This window comes from Fusarium odoratissimum (genome assembly GCF_000260195.1).
Source record: "Fusarium odoratissimum NRRL 54006 unplaced genomic scaffold supercont1.21, whole genome shotgun sequence".
In the NCBI taxonomy this organism is placed as follows: domain Eukaryota; kingdom Fungi; phylum Ascomycota; class Sordariomycetes; order Hypocreales; family Nectriaceae; genus Fusarium; species Fusarium odoratissimum.
Window position 1 is genome coordinate 646504 of NW_022158706.1, and position 22986 is coordinate 669489.

The window sequence follows — 22986 nt, forward strand, 5'->3', positions numbered from 1 at the left end:
TTGCAGTAGCCGCTGCTAACATTTGCCCTTTGACAACAAACAAGATTTCTCGCTTTCTTCCCTCTCATCTCCTTTGTTCTCTCACTTCTGCATTCGGCATCCCGCCCGCCAAAGGCTAGAACACAACAGACTCTTCTCCTGTCTGCAATCCGGCATTTCCCATTGCTAATCGCGGCTTGGGAACCTGTTTTTTTGTTTTTTTTTTCTCGTATACGCATCCTCCAATTGCTGACGTCGCCTGGCAACTAACTTTTCTCACCATCAAAGCCGTTCACCCGGCGCGCCGTTTTAACCGTGCTCACAATGAAAAAAGCCAATCTAAATATTGGGACCAATGCACCAATTAGAGACTTAATTGCTCCATTAAACCAGCAGTTGTCGCATTGAATCGCCGCTCGTAAAAATTGAGAGTCACAAGGCGCCATGACGCGTCACACAGGGCTGAAGATGCTTTGCATCGATGGCGGCAAGACCTCAAGATCCAGATTGCTCATGAGCTTTTAGAGTGAAAGAGAGTTTTATTGCGCTTTCTATTTTGTTTCTACGCCCGAGAGCTTCAATGCAAGCTCTTCTGGGGGTGGCGATGGTTTTTCGGGAGAGCCAATGGTGTTTGGCGTAAATTTTCCGAACCAGGCATCAGGGTCCAGGCACCAATCGCACTAAGAAAAACTGCTAGAGGCGGATGCCCACGCTTGGAATTTCCTCTGTTTCTCAGCTCTGGTTTGTGGTGTGAATAATACGACAAGCCCTATCGCTGCGGTAGGGCGCGACAGAACCGATTTTACGAAATCGCCAATTGACATGGATTATTTGTGCGCTGAGCTTATCCAGATTTATGATGTCATTTTATTACGAGCAGGTGGTAGGTGCATTGCTTGGCATTACATCCCTGTGTGCTGAGGAATTTCAGCAAGTTTCGAAGGTGTAGGGTAGTCAAGACTTTTATCTGGACAGCTGACGCGAGTGGCTATGCGGCACTTCACTTCGGCCTTCCGCGGGTAACGGCAAATATGTTGATCAGTGCTTGTTACATCGTGAGAGGAGCAGGAATATTCATTATTTGTCAGTTTTCAGTGCATACGTCTGTGACAACCATAATTTCCAACGCTTGAAACGGTCATGCACTTTTACCAAACAGGGTTATGATAAAACCTAACTGAAGGTGAGGGGGGTGAGAAGACTGGCCTATGGAATCGTAGCAATGCGAAATATTCGTAAGGTATACTCTTGCTGAGCCATGACACCAGAGCCCAGTGGTAAGCTGGACTTCTTTCTCAAGACTGCTTGACTAGCTAGGTCAGAACTTCCAAATCCCAATCAATGGTACAGATCCGCATGATCGCGCTTGATCGCATCAGCACCCTTCTCAGCCACCATATAAACCGAGTTCTGGATACGACAGTCCGGAATAACAGGAATGACAGAGGCGTCAATAACACGAAGATTCTTGATCCCATGCACCTGAAGGCTGGGGTTCACCACGCCCTCCTCGATACTCTTGGCGAGACGAGCCGTTCCGCAAGGGTGGAATGAAGTCTGTGACCGATCCAGAACCGTCCTCTTCATAGCCTCGTCATCGTGAAGTGGCATGTCCCAAGGGTACTCGTCCTCAACGATATCCTTGAATCCTTCTCCGTTCTTGAGTACATCATAAGAGAACCGGATCCCTTCGCGCATGGCAATGATGTCGAGGTCGTTGTTAAAGTAATTCAGGTTGATATTGGCTTGTTGTAAGGGATCAGAACTGTTGAGAGTGACTTCGCCGCCCTCTGAGACAGGACGAACGAGATCAACCATGACGGTCATGTAGCTACCTTTGTTAGGGTGCGGGAAGTGCCATTGGAAAGCACTGCCGAAGAGAGGAATAAAGTCAAGCTCGAAATGGGGCTGGCCATAAGGGCAGAAAGGGTCAAGACCATCATTAGCAGCTTTTGCGGCGCGGTATTCGGGAGACTTCTCGAGGTATGAATCAATTCTAGGAAATCCAATCATCTCGAGAAAAGGTGATCCCATTGGTCCGGCATGGCCATTGGCGTAGGCTGACATGACCTTGTCCTGAAGAGCGCCCTTGCGCAGGACATGATTATCCATGGAGTAACTATCCTTGATCTTGAGGACGAAGGGAACACCTGGATGATCCAGAAGATGCTGACCGACATGCGGCGAGTCGACTAGCAAAGGGATGTTATGCTTGGCTAACTCGGTCTTTGGTCCAATGCCGCTGAGCATAAGGAGCTTCGGGGTCTCAAACACGCCCTGAGATACGATGACCTCGCGGGTAGCGTAAAGGTCGAGCTCCTCCCCAGAGGCTGTGATCACAGTCACGCCTTTAGCAATGCGGTCTGCTTGGTCGATAATCAGACGCTTAGAGTGAACCTCGGGGAAAATGGTGATGTTAGGTTTGTCCGCAACCGCAAGGAAACTGCCCGATCGTCTGCCTTTGTAGATCGTGTTGACGCTATGAACCAAACCGCGCATTGTCCCGTCAAAGATATTCTCAGAGATAGGCTCGCCGGTAGATTTCCAAGCCTTGGTGAGGAGTTCTCGGAATGGTTTCATCTCTGGCATAAGCTCTGCGTGGGCAATAGGAATCGGGCCTCCTGCACCAATCTTCTTAAGTTCAGGGGCATATAATCCAGCATCGTCATGATAAGTCACACTCTTTCTCAGATAAGGAACAAGAGGCTCCCAAGTCCATTCTTTTCCACCGTATTCCTCCCACATATCAAATGTGCCCTTAGATCCAGGTACCCAAGAGAAATAATTCAGCGACGAACTGCCGCCAAGGGCCTTGCCGCGGGTATTAGGCTTCTCAATACGTTCATAGTCGTCGCGTTTGATCATAGTTGTTTTATAGGCCCAGTCGTATTTGCTGCCTCGGATGTCCATTGCGAGTCCTGGGGTACGGATCTCTTCGTTGTCTTTGGAGGTCCCGATGCCTGCCTCGATGACGAGGATTCTGGCATTGGGGTTCTCGGCGAGGCGGGCGGCGACGATGTTGCCGGCTGTACCGCCTCCGACGACGATAAAGTCGAAATAAGCACCGTTATTGACAGCCATGTCTGATTATGAGAATGTCAGAAGATATGTTGAATTTGAAGTTATGTCTGATTGTGCTGATATGCTGAATTTCACAAGGCTAGACGTCAGTCCTTATATGCTTGCGGATAATGATAGTGCTCCCCGCGCTCTTGCATTTTGCCTGCCATGAAGAAACAGCGATTGATGCTGAAGAAAATGTATGTGATTGGCGGAATACTCTTGCCATAACTCAGCGCCTCGCATACAAATGGAGTTCGCAAACTTTACGTGCCCTCGTAGCCAATGGGTAGCTCTCTCGAATGCGCCAAACGATAACTGTCAGCGCTAAGTGTAATCCCTGTCTTCATCTCTTGCCCCAACATGGGAACTGATCGTAGATAAGATATCCTCGGATCTTTCGGATCAGTTCAGCTGAAAGACGAGCAAGGAACATTGTTGTCAATTGCCAAGTTCAGAAACACTATTCTACCAGTCACGACATTGGCATATCTACTGAAAACGCGTTGCAGAGTTCAAGAGTTTCATCGTCTGCGGATCTTATGCACATAACATATCAGAAGGAGCAATAATTGGTATCTCATGGGTGAACATGTAATGATAATTGGCTCTCGTTGGTTTGTCAGAGCTGAGTCAAGCCACAACTTGACAAGCATGCATAATGACGACCAGAAAGGCAAGTTTATAGATGGCAGCACCACCGAGTTCTGAATATTACTAAGTTGACTCAAAGCTTCCCATAGCCTTGATGAGTGGGTAGAGAAGCGTAAACTGGTGAGCGTGAAGTTTTTGGCGGCATAATGTAAGTGCTTATTGAATATGTCTGCTATTTCCTAGGCCGTGATAGTAGCCGAGCTTTAAATATTTAATTCTGAGTACTGGAGATGATGATAGGCGCATCAAGCGCATACAAATTGGGTGGTAGTTCTGTCAAAATTATGCTTACGAGGCTCTACTGCAAATCTTTCGACCATGGCTAGAACCTGATACGATAAAGCTTTCAGCATTCGCAGCTGAACATCATATTCCGCAGTATTCTCGGCAATTGAAGTCCTGTTGATGAAGCCGGCCTAATGCCCTGGATGGCCGTTGATATCACCTTGTGGCTTGAGCTATTCGAGTCCGTAGATCAGTCATCCAACGGGACTGGAAATGATCACCAGCCATCACCGGATTCCGAATGCCGGTCCCGCCAACTACTGCGTTAGGTAAGACTACTTGTTCAATAAAACGAGTAAGCCACAGAACAATCCCGGAAGTCACTAGCGATTTCTGTATGAACCTTTTCATACACAGGCGATGCATGGACTTGCTACGTAACGAGGCTATGATGGATCGGACGAGACCTGTCAGTAGGTAAGCAGCACTTCTTGATTGGAGTCTCTGGAACAGAACCCTGTTGGCTTGCACGTTGATGATGAGGCCGCCTATCCCCAATTACTTACACTGGCTCATGATCTAACGGTCAGGGGCGGTTCTTATGTTATGGTGGCTTAACTATGTATATAGTGACAACGCGGAGATATAAACTTCGGATTTATCAATAGTCAGGGCTTATGAGGGATATCTTAACCAGATATCAAGCCAGCAGATTGAGAAATCCCGTTTAACTCAAACTGACTAGAAATTGGACTTCTGAGCCTTTCGAATATTTTTAAGCCTCATCCATAACCAGAATAACGCTGGCAATGCGGAAAGTATTCGGAGAAATGTGCGCCTATTCAGTGGCCGTGAGATTTGAGCTTCACCTCCAACGCTATACGCATCTGGCGAGTAGGAAATACATTCTTCAGCATTATCGAAGTTTGTTTAGTTAATTCTCAGAGTTAATGCAGATTTAGCCTTGAAGGAGTTGTAAGTCCACGGGAAGCTGGAAGACAGGGTCGAGTTGCACCAACTTCTCAACATTTTCTCGGCCTTTAATAATTTCGACACCTTCCCCATGGTGCCAACGCACATATTCCAGGGTTTTCTTTGATAAAAGAAAAGCCACGAAAATGTCATCCTTTTGATCACATGCTCTTCTGAGCCGTGTCAGAGGTTTGAGAGCAGATCATTGGTTGAGTAGTACTACCAAATCCGGTCAAGCGAGCCGTTCAGGGGTTCAAGGATGCGAAATGTCTCGTCTAGGGGTGTTCTAACAGGGTTTCTATGCATTAGTCTTTAGACCTCGCAGTAAGCGTTACTGAACTAAAAGGGTTTGGCCTTGCAGGATGGAAGGGTTGTATTCGTGATTTTTTGAGCAATCTCCATCTGCAGCTAATGCTGTCAACTGTAGATCTCTTGCCCAGGCTCCACCATGCTTTGGCATTGTTTGCCTCCTTATGTTGCGAAATGTACTGGTGTAGGTCATATGAGCTGAGGTTCTCTGAAGCCGATCAACAGCATTTCTCATTTCATGTCAACTGAGAAATGGGGGTTCCTATCGAGTCGAGCTAAGCCCAAAAGAATACATGAAACCCAAGTATAGGAGCCAGAACCACCATAGTTCAGATGTAACTACCCAGACGCCTTCACTGCCCAGATATAGTCGACAATAAGATATCAGGGGTATATTTCTCCTCGAAGAGGTTTTGTTCACCGCCACTTGCTCGGCATAAAATCTCCAAAAGGCATCGCTCCACAGTATACCGAGCGCCACCAGTCAAAGATGCAATGAGCGTCGTCATATTTCGAACGTAATCCGGATCCAGCCCTGTTCCTTCTGATGTAGTGAAGTGGAAAAAGAGAATGCTGTGCAGGTTCTCGAGAGAACCATGCCAGGACGGCATGTTTGTCTCAAGGAAGAAGTTGAGCAGATCCAAGTTTTGAAAGGTCCAGGCCTCTTTATGACAATTTCCAGTGTCGTGGGGTGATTCAAATGGTGATTTTTGTAAGAGGACGCAGATGAACAGCAAACAGGCAAGCCGGGTGAGTTCTAGGTCGCTGCAGAGCTCTGGACGGCCAGTATCGAGTTCGTGATCTTGGCGCTGAGTCTTTAATAGCAAGATAGCTTCGTGAAACGCCGAGTAATGCGCCGCGGTGGTCCTCAAAAGGTTCGTTCGGAATGTGCCCATGTCTTGGATGAACGAAAGTAGCCATAGGCTCCGAAGCTTTCGTAGGTCGCTTCCCTTTCTTAGGATGGGATGTAACGGGAGCTCCGAAGTATGAGTGAGCAGTTCTTGGATTTGATTGGAACAATCGAACCAAGTTGGCCTTGCCATCAATGAGACCCTGGGGATATTAGCATCTCAACAAAAGAAAGGAGAAATGAGGGGCCCACAGGAAGGTCGTTAGCTCAAGCCTCCAGTTACTGCTGAGTGCTGCTATACCGCCCCGAGCCTCGAGGAGATTCATCAGACCTTTGTGATGGATGATCCATTCAGCCTCGGTTCCCCAATACCTCTAAATCTCCTGCCATTAGTATTTCAGATCCAAGGGAGGACAGACATTTAGGCATACCTCAAAGGTCAAAAGACGTAGGATAGCAGCCAAAACGTCGTCTGTTACTGCGCGCTCCGGGTCTTGCATCCAAAGCTGAACGATCCTCACCGCCTCGCTCTTGAACTCTAGAGCTACTTCTGATTGACTGAAACCTTGCATCCGAGAGAGATGTGCAGCTGAAAGCGCCATGAGTGCATTGAACGATGCTGGATTGGACAGGTCAAGGGGCAGCCATACATCACGCATAGGACTGAAGGCCCCATCAGGGGACGGCCCAAACGTCATAGCGGCGTGAGCGCTAAACCCTGGTGAGAATAAGTACTTGTCTGTTTTGTTGAGACAATAAGACTTACAATGATGAAGAAGCTTGTGATGTATGACTGATAGCTTCATGGGTAATTGATCGAAAGGATCAAGCCTGCTCGACCCAAACGCCAGATTCACCCCTGAAAGTATCTGACACGGAATGCCTTCCAGATCTGATTGACGTTCGTCGTTAGGTATCAATGCTGTGTCAGACGAGGCATTGGTGTTCAGTACTGAGCTGGAGGACTCGGAGTTCTCATCAGACATTGTCCATTGCGTCTTCGGAGTCGGTAATAGCGTATGCTGAGTGCGCTTCTGTCTTTTCTGTTTCTCTTCGTTTATCGTTTGTCGTCTATTCTTCCAATGCTCTCGCATAGCATGGCTTCGAAGTTCTCTCTTATTGCTTTCATTTTGAACAAATGCGAATTCTTTTTGTGGGAGGTTGTCGTCACTGGTATTCTGCGATGAGTTAGAATTGGTCGCCATGATCTCGAATGCCTTATAGCTAAATCATACAATTAACCACAAAAATACGCTTCATCATCGTGGACAGAGCCGCATCTTATAACCAATAAAGATAGAATTTTCAAGCGAAATGAGTCCAGATCTTTTGTACGTCATCCGGTAATGCCGAATCTTGTTGTTGATGTTTAAGCTCGATGAGGCTCTGAGATAATGCGGATATTGAGTCCCGGCGTTCGGTATTCGGATTTGGTGTGTTCTTGTGTCTTCTAGAAGAGGATTATAGTATTACCGGTCCGGATCAATCATCGTCGGGCTTTTTTCGGATTTAGTTAGCCATGCCTCAAGAGCAATAGCTTGAAAATCAGGACCGGGCCGGTTTTCAACAGTTTGCATGCACTCTAGCAATCGATAAGGTTAAGGATCTTTATCTTATCGATTAGTCCAGCCGGTTGCTTCCTTATCAGCAAATCGTGGAAACAATTCATGTTTACAGGACCCTGCTGACAAGATGCTGTCATCTTTAGGCGAGGCAAAAGCCTCCGCCTAGCTTAGCCCCACGGTCTTCTTCTCTTGCCTTTCGCTGTTCTTCTTCTTGAAGCTCTCGTCAGTGCCCAAAAAGGAAAATTTCTTCCCAGTCAGAAGGTTTTCTTCAATCTTCACAGAGGGGATCTTTCATGACTACCCTCCGGGAGGGGTTGCAGCCGGTTTGCCTTCCGCGACCCTTCCGCGACCCTACCCCGGGCTTTCTCAAACAGAGGACAACCCAACCCACCACCTGCAGCTCTGGCAATGGATGTAGGCGAGAGTTGGCTGCTGATCCCACTGAGTCTCGGCCAGTCGGTCAGTCAGGCCAATTACCTAGCTGGTTGATTAGTGTTTTGACCTCTGTCTCTTGCCGCAATTTTGCGAATAGCTTCACTTTAAGTCAAGGTCCTGTGGGGTTTTAATGAGGCAATGGCTGAGCTGATCGACTCAAGCTGTCCAACGGCCGAACATCGAATTCGGTGGTAAACCATCTTGAAGGCGAAGCTGAAACGTGCGCTTCTCAGTACGTTCCCAAGTTGCCTTTCTGTTGCGACTTTGCCTAAGGATACGAGAAAATACTTTCAGAGACATGAGTTGCTGAAACTATACTTATGCTTATTGCAAAGGGGCATCCTGTATACACCCTCGATGCTAGTCAAAATGATAGTCTCGTTCAAAAGAATGGACTATAGGGAGGTAGGGAGGAAGAAGGTCAATTTGCTGTGGCAGTCCCATCAGAGTTCGCCTGATTTGAGCTCAGATCAATAAAGGGACTCCAGGGGGAGAGAAACCACACTGACTTGCCCTACACCGCAGAGCCGACGAAAACATGAACTGTTTCATATTGTAACATTTACAGATGCTTAGTGTACCAAGCTTTAATCCCGTTATTCTAGATTTGTCTATTTGTTATTTGCACAACTCTAAGATCCAGGCCGCTTTGAACCACGCTTCGCGGTATTGTCTTTCGCCTGTGACCGCAGATCCTTAACTATTCCCTCATTATGCTTTATCAGTTCATCAAGAACCTTTTGAAAAGACAACAACCCCGTATTATTTGCCCGTCTTTTTCTCGACGTTGTCGATGCTGTATCGCTCTGCGGGGTGATCGGTCTCCAGCTTGCAGAATGCAATGCTGATATGTCTACTTCGGAAAGTAATGGCTCAACAATGTCTGGACACTTCACGATTTAGATTAGAAAGGGTTTGGAACTGCCAAAGAGTTTTCATTTTTGACATACCGACTGGAGACTTAGAGAGTCTTGACATATTGCTGGCTGAGACTCGAAAAGATGTTGAGGCAGATCTTGCGGATAGCTCAAGCAGTCCTGCACCGGAATACCAGTAGCTTGGGCTTGAGTAGAATTCAGGGTGTCCCAAAAAGTACAGAACCACTGGTACAGAAACGCAGGCTCGGTCTTTGCTCTTGATAGATCCTCTAGATCTGTGAGATATGGTTCCTCACATGGTGACGAATATGAGCTCCCAAAATCCGAGTCTAACAGAGAGGGTGTGGCATTACGCGGCTCGGTAGTGCATCGCTGAGCCGCGGCGTGCATAACTTGGTGCCGCAGGTTATAATCGGAGTTAAGAAGTGCTTGTCCACAGCTATACATCCCAGCTGAGAGAAAGTAATCGTAAATCTGGCTATGTAATAAGGCATGATAGTCCATATTGGAAGGCAGCTGGTCAGGAAATGCTTGTTGGACTGGACACATGATGCGGCAGTTTAACAATCGAGTGTGTTTAACGATAACGGCAGAGGGGGCAGTGGGGGAATGGAGTAAATAGCCTGTGCCCCCTATTTACCTATACTCCAAGAAATCGGTATTCTGAGTGAAATTGGCATTCTCTGTGGCGCGAGCTAAACTTGGCGTTTCGCCAGACAACACTCCGATTGCGCCCACATAGCCCGTCTCCCATAACAGATCAATCCGCTCAATAAATATAATTAGGATCTTGCGGAGTGTTTCCAGCCGTTGAAACGGACGTTGCGATGAATCCTTTCACAAAGCTACCGCTAACAGGGTATGGATTGACAAACTTGCCACTATGGAGCTTAACATTCGAGTAACTTGGGCATATATGGGTGGTTGTGAGCCAATTCTCTAAGTAACGTTGCTTAAAACCGTGGTGGCTATCCTGACCTTCAAGGCTTGGTCGACAACCTTAGTGAGAGAAAAGGGGCAAAAGGATCAACAAAAACATGGCCACAGCGATGGATTCCTGCCTACAAACTACTCGAAATATCCCTCACAGTGATAAAGACGTCATCAAAGGAGTGATGTCGATCGAAAATGGAAGAAGTCTAAACCGCAACGGATAAGTTATGTTTCATGAAGCAATTACTCGAATACTTACTGGTTTCCTCGCCGCCGGGCCTCATGAGCACCCCGACGCATGACGTATGTGGCGATCAGATTAGGCGCTGCGACAATTTCCTACACGATGGTTGCTTTCAGGTACTATTTTGAGTCGCCTAAGTCGTATGATTAGACGGTCTGATCGCCCTTCGCGTGCGCGCTACTGAAGGGTAGAGCTGCCGGATTAGCATCACCATTGGGCGATCCGCGGCAGTGAGAGCCGGGGTTGCTCGCTAGAACCTTTCTGGAATGGTGTCGATCTTTTATAATTGCGCTTCGCAACCTACGGCTGAATGGAGATGGTTTGACTTTTGATATATGCTGCCATAAACTCAATGATAGGTAGGGATCAGTGCATCCAGTTTCGATAATGATCTGGGTCTTGGAAAGTGTCGATGCTGTGGTGTTTGGTTCCAGTGGTTGAGCTAGAAGAACTCAATTCATGGTTCAACAAGCTCTATGTCGTATAAAGTTCACGCTTAACAGCAGCCCCTGATTTGTTTCGTTTCGATGTTTCGTTTTATTGGAGCGCCTGAAGATTGGTGGCTAAGAGCTCACAGTCATCACATACATGTTAATTCTGATTCGCCACCCAAATGACAGATAGCCACGGTATACTGGTGAATTGTCGACAGGTTGGCAGCCTTGATTGTATCTACGGGAAGTGGGAGAGGTCAACAATCTAACAAAGACTAGCTAGGATTACTCACCAGTTAGGTATCTTGTCAGAAGCCACTCCGCATGGCGCTATGACCGAACCTTAAAGCTTCACCTTAGCTGCCTGTTACAGATAGACTGTGTCACTATCGTCAAGAAGATCTGGAGCTTCCTTTCCGGGTGCCCAGAGAATCGGGGATTTGGAAGACTGCTCTGGACTTGGTCCCTGTCTAAAACGGTCTATTTATCACCGAAAAATAACGGCTTTGTCGGTCCGAGGAGTTACTCTGCTACGAATGGCCAATCTTCTACCTGCGAAGCTGCAAGAATGTTAGTCTGTTACTTTCTATCGTCGAGAACTGCCTATCCGAATCGCCTCCTTACGGGATTCGTTAAGTTGGGAAACGCTTCGTACACCAACAACAATAAAACCAGAACTAGTTCTTCTAAATAAACAAGACCTAATAAATAATTAAACGCGGAATAAGAAGACTATATAACATATACTTATCTTATTTTATATCTTGATGCTAATAATCCAGTGGGATAGGTCACAGCAGGAACCGGTGTTCTTTCGTCTAATCTCTATCTAAACTCGATGTTATGACAAGCCTATCTCTCTTATCATTAATTACAGATAAAAATAAGCCATGCTCTGCAGCATCGCCGAGTGCAGGTTATAAACTGTTCTTCTATCCAGTAGGAATTGATGAATTAGCATAGAACATGGCAGTGTGAGGGCAAGTTCGCCATGCATATTTTCTCACCTGCCGGGTAGGCTCCAAAGATCTGTTGTGGCGGTGTGTGGCTTGACCACCCACTTCCCCGGCTGTCGGGTTCCGATGAGCCACGGAAAAACGGAACCTCAACGACTGGACCAATCTTGAACAGTCAATCATCAACAACGACATCCGCAACTCTCAGTCACAACGTCCGCAACGTCCTGTCTTGCTCTATGGAAACGTGATGCCTGTCTTTGTATGAGCGCATTCTCAATTCCGATCATCCATCGTCGCGCGCACCTCCATGTCAGGTCAAGAGACCTCTCCACAGTCTCCCCCCGCCAATACACCTAAGCATCGACGACCCTGGACATCAACCGAGGATGCGACTCTGAGGACTCTTGTTGGGCACTTTGGTGCTAGTAGGGGGTCTGAGGGTAGATGGAAAGACATAGCATCTGGCCTGGAGGGCCGGACGGCAAAGGTGAGTCGCCACCTCCGCACGCGCCTCAACGCGATCATTGGCCTGCATGATGCGCGCTCACTGCCAGAGGAGATGAGTTTGGAGAAGATGGGGACTAACTGCCTGTTTAGGATTGTCGAAAAAGATGGCTTCACTCACTGGACCCGTCGTTGCGCAAGGGTCGATGGACATCTCAAGAGGATGAAATCTTACTCTCGGCTTATGCTCGACTTGGACCGCTTTGGAATGAAATTGGTAAACCCATTACTTCTGCAATTACTACATAGTCTAACGCATGCTAGCGCTTCTCATCCCTGGACGGAAGGACGACCAATGTTCTAAGAGATACAATGATATCTTGAACCCATCCGCCAAAAACCGTTTAAGCGACTGGACTGCCGAGGAAGATAACCTTCTACGCCAAGGTGTAGCAGCGTTGGGTCATCGATGGGTCGCCATCTCATCACGAATACCTGGAAGACCTCCCCTCACCTGTCGTAATCGATGGCGTACGCTCTCACGACTGTCGCATAACCGACAGAGCAGATCTCAAGGCACTACCCCGTCATCCTCATCTCAGATGTCCCCATTCGACAATGGGATATCACCGGCGGCTCATAATCCAAATCTCGGCATTGAGAACAATGGAACCACGACTGACTTGATGCACTTTCCAATGGATACCGATATCGGCCACGATCAAATGGGATCCAGCTTTCTCGACTCAGCCTTTTTCGACACCTTCACAGGCCCTTCCCCATCGCCATTAAGAGAATCCGATCCAAGTGATGAAACAGAAACGCCGAATGACGTATCTGCCCCAGGTGCCGCCCCAGCAAATACCACACCTGTTCCCGATCTTTCCTCAAATATCGCGAGCCAGACACAGAGTGACCCCAAACCATGGCCTCAGCCTCCGAAACCGCCCCAAGCGCAGCAACATCAAAATACCACGAACGCATCCTTCATGCCATCGCCTTCTACTTGGTCATCATTGGGTACAATGTTGCCACCTGGGACTTCTCCCACGGATCAGAATATGTGGCTAGGAATGACTGGCAACCCTCCAACCCCGAAGAACTGGACGGCCCCAGGACCAACAAATGAATCGAACCCATTGCCCCAGTCATTTGCCGAACAGTTTCAAGTACCAGCAGTATCAGCGTCTACTCAGCAGACGATTCACCACCACCATCATCACCATGTCCATCATCATTTTCACCACTATCACCATTACCCAGGCAATGGAGATCAATGGCGACAACTGGAGCAGCAATCAGAAGCCGAGGCGATGCAAGCACATTTGCAAAACGAGAATGGACCTCAAAACCCAGGGTGATGCGCTTAGCCTAACAGATCTCACCTCGTCCAGTCACGCTAGCACGAATAAGCCACAATGACCAGGGTACAATGTCATGCGGAAACCCCACCACAGATGGAAACTGATTTCCATTCTGCCAGTCACTTTCTGTCATGACTTTGTGTTGCTCTGTGTCGCCAAGCAACATGCAGCTTGACACTAATTGCGATCAATCGCTCGATAATGTCGCCCATAAGATACCGCTGTTCTGTGCCCCTACATATTGACCTCTTGACCTCGTGAAACGCCAGATACGGATACTGCACATTTTGCCAGGCCAGTATGGTGAGCCTGTTCGCTGCACCCTTCATAGTGTGTCCCTATATGACAACCCAAGTTACGAGGCGTTATCCTACTCCTGGGGCGATCCGTATATATGTCACATCATTGAAGTCGATGGCCAACAAGCTACGGTCACTGACAACCTGTATAATGCACTTCGGCGGGTGCGATTCGTCGACCAAACGCGGCATATTTGGGCAAATGCGCTTTGTATCAACCAAGCCGATACGGCTGAAAGGACTCATCAGGTTGGACTGATGAGAAACATTTATTCATCCACGACAGAAGGCGTATTGTGGCTTGGGGAATTTTCTGGCGACGGCGACACCGGCGCAAATCACATTTCACAGGAGACTGCTGCAGTAGCATTTGAATTAGTCAGATCATTGGCTGCCGACCAACACTGGAATTCCCAAGAGCATGCACAGTCGATGGTCAGAGAAGAATCAGATGCCCTCGCTGCTCTGCTGGATCTTTCGTGGTGGCAGCGAGCATGGACCGTGTAAGAAGCAGTTCTTCCGAAGAAAGCAACTCTGTGCTGCGGAACGATGTAGCTACCACTATCAGAAGTTAAGCGTGCGCATCTCATGTCAGTGAGCCATGACCGGAACGGATGCTGTGTCACGAATCCTCAGTGCCATGACGTACTCTACAAGTTCTGGGACTGTATCGAGGGGTTTCGCGTCCTACAGGAAGAATCTGATAAAGATATTTTGGTCAAGATGGCTTTGGAAATGTTCAGGTTCCGCCATGCATCTGATCGGAGAGATTGCGTGTACGCCTACCTTGGTCTAGGGAGTAAGGCCTTGGCTGACTACACTATTCCTTATGAGACGGCGTTCAAGTATGTTGTGCGCTCGCTTATTCAGGAGTCAAATAATCTTGGGCCTTTGGTTCGGATTGCGGAGCATGCTGAAACACGATCAGCGACTTTGCCTTCCTGGTGTCCCGACTATGGATCGTCTTTTCCAGAGACCTATGAGAACTTGGACCAAGAGTTTGGGTGGCTTTACATGTACAATTGGTACCAAGCTGGGGGCGGGAACGGACCAACTAGCAGGTTTTCACTTATCGATTCGAGACTCGAGCAGCAAGGCATTGTCATTGATAAGATCACCAAAGCCGAGGGGCCGATGTACAGCACGGATACAAAAGACGAGATTCTCTCTGCCTGGTACCAAGATCGAGATCCTCGCGTCTAAGAGGTCGGCTGGTGCGAACTAATGCGTGACATGTTCATCGTTTTCTCCAACAAACCTCGAGATTACAGCAGACCTCGCACAAGAGCTGGTTTCGAGGCAATGGTTAAATCTCTTTGGGATCCTAGATCTCAACTTTCTGTGTTCCAATATCAGACCTTTCATACAGAAACGGGCCTGGTTGGTCATGCAAGAGTAGATGTGCGAGTAGGAGATGTTTTGTGTGCTTTACTTGGGGGGAACATGCCGTTTATACTAAGGCCACTTGATGATGGGGTTTTCGGTTATGTTGGACAGGCGTTTGTTCATGGGATCATGGATGGAGAAGCCCTTCAACAGGGACGTGAGTTGGAATGGATCACTCTTGTATGAGGGAGCTTTGAGCTCGAAGCCATAATACTGATGTCAGTGATATCCACTGATTAGCGGTAGATTCTCATCTACTTCAACAGGACAATATGCATGAGAACAAAATAGAACAAATTCAATCTTATAATAGTCTGTCTAATCGTGAAGTAAAAGCAAGGCTTCAAGTTGGCTGTCGTGGTGAGGGTATGCTTTCGCCACTTTCCCCTTCGTCATAGACCGGGAAGTTCTCTCTTACCGGTAGCGAAAAGAAGACCCTGGAACAAGATTAGCCAAGAAAAGTTAATCTTGCATCAAGCAGGGCTAACTCGTGAGACATTGTGCCGTGTTTCGGCCTTTGCTTTGGCTCCCCCCGTCTTCGCCTCCATTTCTCTCTGCCGAGCGGTAAGTGATGCAAGTATGCGGCGTTTTGAAACAATCAACTGCCTCACCGCTTCGCCAAGTATGTATCCAGTTAAAAAGTCAAATACTTGCCAGATTGGATGGATGGCAATTGTATTGTATCGAGCTTCAGGCTAAGAGAATCAACCAAGCTTGGGTTAGTGCTGCACGGCAGGAAGAGAGAACAAAGTACTGTAAAGTTTACATTCAAGGCTGTACGAGTTTTAGAGAAATACTATGAGATCTCATCTGCGACATCTGCATGAAATATGACCGGGTTCGAGCTGCAGTCGGTTCTGAACGGGTATAACCTTTTCCGCATGGACAAGCGAGATCTGAATCAAGATCTGTTGGCTTTCGGTCTTGTTGGATATCATTTTGCAAGATAAGTTCCATGTCACATTCCTATCAATTACTCATCAGGATATATCCCCGCATCGGATGCTGTAGGTTCCAGATGAGATTACGACCTCGATCAAGGGTCCCTTTGTCTTAGCTGTGCGTCAATCAAGGTTGATGATACTCTGTTTTCGTAGAGTTGCAGACCGCTCTTGAGGGGAAGACAGTAGGCACATGTGAATATCGCATGCTGTGAGTGGATAATCATCAGTACTGGTGAGTGTAGCACGGCTCACAGATCATACAAAGTTCAATGGTTGAAGTTAGAAGAGAATATTTGGATGTGAAGGTAGATATCGAGTGATGATCTGCGACTATAATATTACATGGCTCAGCCCGTGTCTACCTCATCAATCTCGGTAAGAGATATTCTCCGCAATATGTCCCTCGAAGTCAGTGACAATCCAGTTTCCGTATTCGAATTGACCTATGGTGAGCTGCCCTGCAAGCCACGACAGCCACCCCCTCAGTAACGACGCGGCCTGTCCGGCAGATGCCCCCGCTCGTAGGCCTCATTGAGACCCTCAGCCAGCCTATATTGCCATTTTGGTCCATCTGCAACGCGTATTTACAGTGGAATTGTAGGCGGCGCTTTTAGTGTAGCTGTGCCGTGCTTGTTGATGCTGAGGAGCGCAATAATAAGCTGTTGGCCCCAACTATGGAACGCTTCGGCCCGCAGCGATCCGTAAGGACTAACTAACATAGCTTGTTATGACGAACTCGGAGACACGGGCTGGCGCAAGGGTGAATAAGACATTCAGACCTATTGACCTCCTGAACACGATCGGTCATCCAAGATACCAGTTTCTTAGGGTCGTATTAGACTCCCATCCAGACATGCTTCACATCAAAAACCTTTCTAAAATTAATGACTGGCTGAGGCTACCAATGTTGGAGTACTTAGAGACAGTCATCTCTCAAAAGCATTTTTGTGGCGTAGCTGACCACTGAGCTAACGCTGTCATAAACAAGAGTTCAGCTCAGCTGCAGCTCAGTTGCAAATCTTCTCCTATTATATCGACCATGTCTTGCCAATGAGGGGTCGTAAATTGCAGCATTGGCCGCTAGCTAAGCCGCAACTCGAAACTAGCAAAATCATGCAGAAGACGGTCGCTGTATGTGACGACAATTGGCTATGGAGAGGACATCAGCTTGCGACATGCCTTGGACTGCATTCCAATGGAAGGGGATGTTCACGATCAGCAATGTAGTGTCTTGTACATGAGAAGAGAGACTGAAGCGAAGCATGTGGTATGAGATGGAAGAGAGTGAGAAGATGTATAAAAGATCAATCTGCACCTGGAGACGATACTTCCTATTCATTCCATCATCACTCACTCACCTCACAACACAACCACTCTTCAACCCAATAACTTCTATTCAAAATGTTTGTTTACCAAGGAAAAATGAACTGGTGGACGTACGCCAAGGACGAGACCTTCGTCGTCGTCCTCCCCAACGGCCCAGTCCGCGTCGGCGACAGCGTTTATCTCTTCTGGAAATGGACAGTCGATGCTAAAGGCGTCAAGAACGGAAACGTCTTCCAGACCATCAGCGTCGACTCGGTCACACAGACCAGTGCTACTGATGTGACCTTTGTCCTCAAGGGCTCCTGGTACAGCTTCACCGTCACCACAAAGGGCGGTTATGAGAACATCAGCATCGTCATGCGAAACCCCCAGGGCGGTGTCAGCGATCCCATGCCGCTCAAGCGCGAGTGGAAGTCTGATAAGGAGCTCACCGGCACTACTCGCATTTGGACTGGAAAGTTCAAGTGGATGAACTTTGCGAGGGATGAGCACGCCATCTTCATTGTCCCTGATGGCTTTGGTGAGGGCAAGCCTATTATTTCAACTTGGCAGTGGACCAAGGCTTCTAACGGCAAGACGAAGGAGCCATCTTTCCGTGCTGAGGTTCAGAGGAATGTTACTGGTCTTGGAACTGATACTGTCAAGTTCTCTTACAAGTCATACTATGATATCAAGTGTACTTGGGATGGTAAGAAAGACCAGCTTGATGTTTGGGTAACAGAGGGTGCCCACAGTGAGGATGTTGGTGACATGATTCGCTCTGCCATCATTGAGCGCTCAACTCACTCTCAGTACGTATTCAAGTCAGCATATGGTAGCTCTACTAACTTTGCAACAGTGACTTCAACCCTCCTCGACCCCCTCCCACAAAGAGCGAGTGTGAGCTTTATCTCCCCCAGCCACAGGCTTCTCTCCCTCGTCTCGTGTGCCCTCTTCCATTCCCCAAGGACCTCCTTGAGACCCTCGCACACACTGCTGCATACGTCGACCAGTGCGGTTACCTAGCCAAGTATGCTCAGGATGTACGTTCAACTACTTGCTCCGTCTTTCGACACATGCTCACAATTCTTAGCGCTTCACAGCCCTCGATGCCGATTACCACTTCTCCCTTGAGCAGATCAAGGCTCTCAAGATCGAGATCGAAAACATCAACAAGACCAAGGGTGATCTCACTCTTGACCGCGACGCAGCTATCGCCAAGGCCCAGAAGCTGCAGGAGGCTCTCGACAAGGCCTTGAAGGATGGTGAAGGCTTCCAGAAGGAGATTGCCAGACTCAACAAGGTCATCTCTGACGACAAGCTCAAGGATGCCGAGGCGCTGAAGGTCCTCGAGAAGACTCGTGCTGATCTCAAGGCCTCCCAAGAGCAGTGCTCCAAGCTTCAGGCTGAGATCGCCCACAAGGATGCTCAGATCGCTGAGCAGGGCGCGACTATCAGCAACCTCCAGAAGATCATCATCACTCTTGAGACTACTATCGCCCAGCTCCGTGCCGAGATTACAGTCAAGACCAGCGAGAATGAGAAGCTCGCCAAGGCCAACATCACTCTTGAAGAACAGAAGCGAGATCTTGAGAACTCTGTCAAGGATCTTCAAGATGAACTTGCCCGCGCTCAGCAGAGGATTAAGGAACTGCAGGAGACTGCCAAGAATCACGCGGTGAAGGACAAGGAGATCCGTGATGCGAAGGCTCGTGCCGATTCTGAGGCGGCCAAGTCGGAGGAGGAGGCTGCCAAGGCGTTGGCTGAGGTTGAGAAGTATAAGCAGTGGGCTTATGATAATAAGGTTGTCATTGACCTTTCTAAGTACTGATGCCAGGCATTCCTGCCGTTGCACTTGGTGCCGGTGGGGGTTTCGTGTCAAAAGGTTTGGAGATATTGTTGGGTTGTAGGAGCTCTCTGCTTAGCGGCTTGGGAGCTGAAGAGGAGATGGGGCGTGGAGAGGACAGCTTAACTACTAGAAGGTCATGATATCTAGCAAACTTAATACATTCCCTTTGTTACCAACTTTAACTAAGCCATGACCCGAGTGATATCTCTTATTTAGTGACTAATGATTGACTTAGCGTATCAATGTATCATTAAGTCAAACTGTCAAAAAAGAGTGGTCACGGTGGAGTTCGAGCGCAGTTGAAGCTATGTCTGCCAAGTTCTATATCCTCCTTAAAGTAATTCTATCCCGCGCTAAGGTATGCCATCTATCCCATCCTAAATGAAAAGTCCACCCAACACACATGTGCTCCCAAAATACTAAATCCAATTCACGCTTGATAGTTTATCGTTGAGCGTTCTCCTCCATCACAGGCGCATCTGGACCCTCTGCTGCTCTAGACTTCTCAGCATCCATCTCTTTCTTGTGCTTCTTGCCGAGGAAAGGGAAGAAGAAGTAAGGATGGAATATCGTCAAAGTCCATACGGCAATGAGAATCATGGCTCCATCGAGAATCAAGAAGGTTGTTTCGTTTTGCATGAGGGTGCTGCCCCAACCCATCTGCATTTCAGGGATACTAGACAACATTAGTACAAAAAGTAAAGGGCAGATCTGAAGGGGGCTTACCGGTAGATGCAACGGATGATAATGGCGATGTAAGCAACGGTCAAAGCGTACACAAAGATCTTGGTCTTCTTGTCACTTGCTCTGATGACCTTGACGTTTCCGTTGGTCGACGATTCACTCTCCGTAGCAGTCTCATCACCAGCCCTGACAGCAGCACCATTCTTGATAGCCTTGTGTCTTCTCCAGATATAGATCATCATCAGACCACCACAGAAGATCATATTGGCCATCTGGAAGACAACACCGGCAACAAGAAGTCCAGATCCCACATCAAGCATATCCTGGTCATTATTGTCTCCATTAGTGGCCGCTGAAGAAACACCGCCGCCAGCAGCTTGGATAACAATAGAGAAGAAATCCGTGCCAACGAAAACCCAGGGGTATAGAACAGGCTTGATGAAACTGTACTCTCGACCGTACCATAGAACAAGATGTTTGAAGGTGATCGAGATAGCAGCAGCGACTAGTGTTGGGCCGAGAATGAGGAGAACGAGTTGGATGACGAAAGCGTTGTAGACCCAGGGGTTTGAACTCATGACGATACGGCCGCTGTAGCCGATGAGTTCAAATATCGTCCCGATCGCAAGCCATAGCGTATACGACCATGTTCGCGCCTTGATACCGAAGTATAGTTGGGGTATAAGGGCCAGCGCGTGGGCTACGACGAAGAAAACACAGGCGCCTAATGTAAAAGTGTCGCCGTAAAGTGACAACTCAGCGGGACATCGTTCGGAGATTCCATCGGAGCAGGTTTCGTAAGTCGGCGGTGGATAGTTTGTACCGTTGTACGACATTTTGATGCTTTCACCCTCAATCTGGGGAAGAATCTTGAGGAACCAGTTGTCTAATGATCATGGAGGACGAGCCGGATTTAAAAACATGGTGATTTCTGGAGCACGTTCTCCGTGGGGCAGCCCATGGAGTATATTCCGCAGACATATACAGGGGAGGAATGGAACTGTGGACTCATTCACAGGGCGCAGTTGGAGAGCCAAGACATGAGAATAAGCGAGGTGCAAATCGATGTCTTGGCGTTTGATCCTTCAATTCATGAGTCTCTCTTCACATCAAGACAATACTCTTCAGACATCACTGCAAGACCACTTCGCTTATCAGTACACATGATAGCTTAACTCTAAATAAGCGTTAAAGTTGAAGGTTTATGAGAATACAAAGAAAGACATCAATCAAGCTCAATCTCATTCTAAACGCGTCACTCTTGGCATCGTCAGCACAGGCTAACGACGCGTAGATAAAACTTGATAAGCTCGCATTCCCGAAAAGCCCGATTGGTCCGTCGAGTTTCAACAGCTCGCATTCCTCGGTTCCGTCGCTTTTCTCGCAACGAGATGCAAGCGTAAGATTACACATCCTCTGAGGTCACGGGTATCCACATGTAAGAGATCGGAGGTTCCATTCTGATGTTATCCCGTATTTCCGGTCCAAACGTGCTAGGTTAGAGTTTTTAAGCTTAAATGCGAGGATGAAAGGAATAATTTAGGGTATTTATTGGTTAAATATATATAATGAAAGGAAACTTCCCTTATTGCATACCGATAGCCAACTCCTCAACCTTCTTCAACACCTCTTCTACAGCAGTCGAGTTACTAATCTGACCATCGCCGTCAATATCCAAGCAAAACAAGACAACATCACGATACTTCGTTCCCATCATAATTGGCAACCCTGACGTGGCCAACTTCTTCAGATGATCTTTCACACTCCCATTGACACTATTAGGGTCTCTCAGCCCCATAGCTGTCAACGGTCTCCATAGACCCAATTCAAGGAGTACAACACCAAGGCTGTAGAGGTCATGGTTCATGGTATATCGTGACTGAGGATGCAAACCTTGACGTTTGGGGTGTCGGTAGATGTTGTAGCCCCATTCCACATCGCCTTGCCCATCGCTTGCTCCCCTGTCGTAGCGCGATGTTTCAAAGCCACACAGAAAAGGTTCACCAAGGACTTTAGGGAACTGTTCTGTATTCGCTGGAGACGAATCGTTCTTTGCAAACATGACAATGTTGGATGTTTGGATAGACTTGTGCACGTACTGCATTACATGCACATACATGACAGCTGACGTGATCTTCCTCGCAAGCTCGAAGCGCTGTTCGAGCGCATGCTTTGGTGGGATGAGCTCAATCTGACCTGGCTTGCTGAGAGCTGGGCGTGTGGCCATGATGAGATCAAGAAGTGTCGTAGGTCTCGTCACGTCGTCTGGAATCACCGCCAACTTGGGGACCTGGTATATGAAAGCGAATGCGCTGCGACTTGGCTGATGAAAATAGCCTTCTCCTTTTAGAGTCCGGCAGAGGAGTGGATCGGTTCCACTAAGTAGTTTTGCTAGAGCGGCAACATCGGTTTCGAAATCGTTCATATACGTCACTGAAGGGCTCAAATTGTGTTCTTTGAACTCGACTATGACGGTCCTTTGGTTCATGGTAGCAAACATGCGCGAGGAAGGTCTTCCCGGACGCAGTGTGACCATCCCCTCTGACTTGCGCAGCCCATCCACAAGAGTACTCCGACTCCGGTCTGTCAGGCGTCTGAAAGTCTCACGCAGTGCTTTGATGTCTCCAGGCAGGCTCTCATCGGTTCCTTGCGCAAGTAGACGGGTCTGCAGGCCAACAGGAAGTAAGCCAAATCGAACGTGGTACCTTTCAGTCCACTGAAACAGGTCTTTGCTGATACCTTGCATCTCAGCCTTTCCGTACAAGAAACCGTGGACTTTATCAACCGCCTTCCTTGCGGGCGAAGCCGTGAGCGCTGACATTTTGCGCCGGACGATAGTAGAGTGAATTCGAGCAAGACTGGGTTGGAGTGCAAGGCATATTTCGTTGAGAAGGAATTTATCCGTCAGAGGTATCTGTTCGGATTGTGCTGCAGCGTTGAATATGCGTGCAAAGTCCTTCAGAAGTGCTACATCGTGCTTCAGGGAGAGGACCAGTGAATCGATGCCGCGGCCCTCCAACTCGGCTGTCGCGAAGTTGAAAATATCAAGGGCAAGGGATGTACAACCGACTATTGCACCAAGAACTTCCATCTTAATAATGATCTTTGGAACAATGACCGGAAGAGAAGGATTCCTGGGAGCTAGCTATCTACCCAGGTGTCGCCATTTTCAGCCTCACGGACAACGCATGTGCTGATTAATGTGTTGAAACAA

General features: G+C 48.0%; 7 protein-coding genes across 7 annotated transcripts; 3 read left to right on the forward strand and 4 right to left on the reverse strand.

Moving 5' to 3' along the window:
• Positions 1 to 993: 993 nt before the first annotated feature.
• On the reverse strand, positions 994 to 3193 carry FOIG_11418 (uncharacterized protein). The gene has a single exon (XM_031211983.1). The coding sequence runs from the start codon at positions 3058 to 3060 to the stop codon at positions 1318 to 1320; it is 1743 nt and encodes a 580-aa protein (XP_031058557.1). The 5' UTR covers positions 3061 to 3193; the 3' UTR covers positions 994 to 1317.
• Positions 3194 to 5552: 2359 nt separating this feature from the next.
• FOIG_11419 (uncharacterized protein) lies at positions 5553 to 7401 on the reverse strand (the record flags this gene model as incomplete). The annotated part of the gene is made up of 4 exons (XM_031211984.1): positions 6816 to 7401; positions 6481 to 6767; positions 6302 to 6423; positions 5553 to 6252 (listed from the first exon to the last, which is right to left on the reverse strand). The coding sequence occupies exons 1-4, from the start codon at positions 7252 to 7254 to the stop codon at positions 5553 to 5555; spliced, it is 1548 nt and encodes a 515-aa protein (XP_031058558.1). The 5' UTR covers positions 7255 to 7401.
• Positions 7402 to 11682: 4281 nt separating this feature from the next.
• FOIG_11420 (uncharacterized protein) lies at positions 11683 to 14111 on the forward strand (the record flags this gene model as incomplete). Its single annotated transcript, XM_031211985.1, has 4 exons — positions 11683 to 11984; positions 12095 to 12218; positions 12266 to 13298; positions 13637 to 14111. Exons 1-4 carry the CDS (start codon positions 11805 to 11807, stop codon positions 14109 to 14111), a joined length of 1812 nt encoding a protein of 603 aa, XP_031058559.1. The 5' UTR covers positions 11683 to 11804.
• Positions 14112 to 14327: 216 nt separating this feature from the next.
• Positions 14328 to 14807, forward strand: FOIG_11421 (uncharacterized protein; the record flags this gene model as incomplete). Its single annotated transcript, XM_031211986.1, has 1 exon — positions 14328 to 14807. One exon carries the CDS (start codon positions 14328 to 14330, stop codon positions 14805 to 14807), a length of 480 nt encoding a protein of 159 aa, XP_031058560.1.
• Positions 14808 to 17335: 2528 nt separating this feature from the next.
• On the forward strand, positions 17336 to 19070 carry FOIG_11422 (uncharacterized protein; the record flags this gene model as incomplete). The annotated part of the gene is made up of 3 exons (XM_031211987.1): positions 17336 to 18051; positions 18099 to 18282; positions 18333 to 19070. The coding sequence occupies 3 exons, from the start codon at positions 17336 to 17338 to the stop codon at positions 19068 to 19070; spliced, it is 1638 nt and encodes a 545-aa protein (XP_031058561.1).
• Positions 19071 to 19113: 43 nt separating this feature from the next.
• FOIG_11423 (uncharacterized protein) lies at positions 19114 to 20759 on the reverse strand. Its single transcript, XM_031211988.1, has 2 exons — positions 19815 to 20759; positions 19114 to 19764 (listed from the first exon to the last, which is right to left on the reverse strand). The coding sequence occupies exons 1-2, from the start codon at positions 20606 to 20608 to the stop codon at positions 19533 to 19535; spliced, it is 1026 nt and encodes a 341-aa protein (XP_031058562.1). The 5' UTR covers positions 20609 to 20759; the 3' UTR covers positions 19114 to 19532.
• Positions 20760 to 21291: 532 nt separating this feature from the next.
• FOIG_11424 (uncharacterized protein) lies at positions 21292 to 22966 on the reverse strand. The gene has a single exon (XM_031211989.1). The coding sequence runs from the start codon at positions 22861 to 22863 to the stop codon at positions 21358 to 21360; it is 1506 nt and encodes a 501-aa protein (XP_031058563.1). The 5' UTR covers positions 22864 to 22966; the 3' UTR covers positions 21292 to 21357.
• Positions 22967 to 22986: the final 20 nt, after the last annotated feature.

Bases quoted from the DNA above. Each gene is read 5' to 3' on its own strand.
- FOIG_11418 (XM_031211983.1), bottom strand. From the start codon at position 3,060: ATGGCTGTCAATAACGGTGCTTATTTCGACTTTATCGTCGTCGGAGGC.
- FOIG_11424 (XM_031211989.1), bottom strand. From the start codon at position 22,863: ATGGAAGTTCTTGGTGCAATAGTCGGTTGTACATCCCTTGCCCTTGAT.
- FOIG_11423 (XM_031211988.1), bottom strand. From the start codon at position 20,608: ATGTCGTACAACGGTACAAACTATCCACCGCCGACTTACGAAACCTGC. The intron at 19,765-19,814 runs GTAAGCCCCCTT...AATGTTGTCTAG, and splicing joins ATCATCCGTTGCATCTACCG to TATCCCTGAAATGCAGATGG.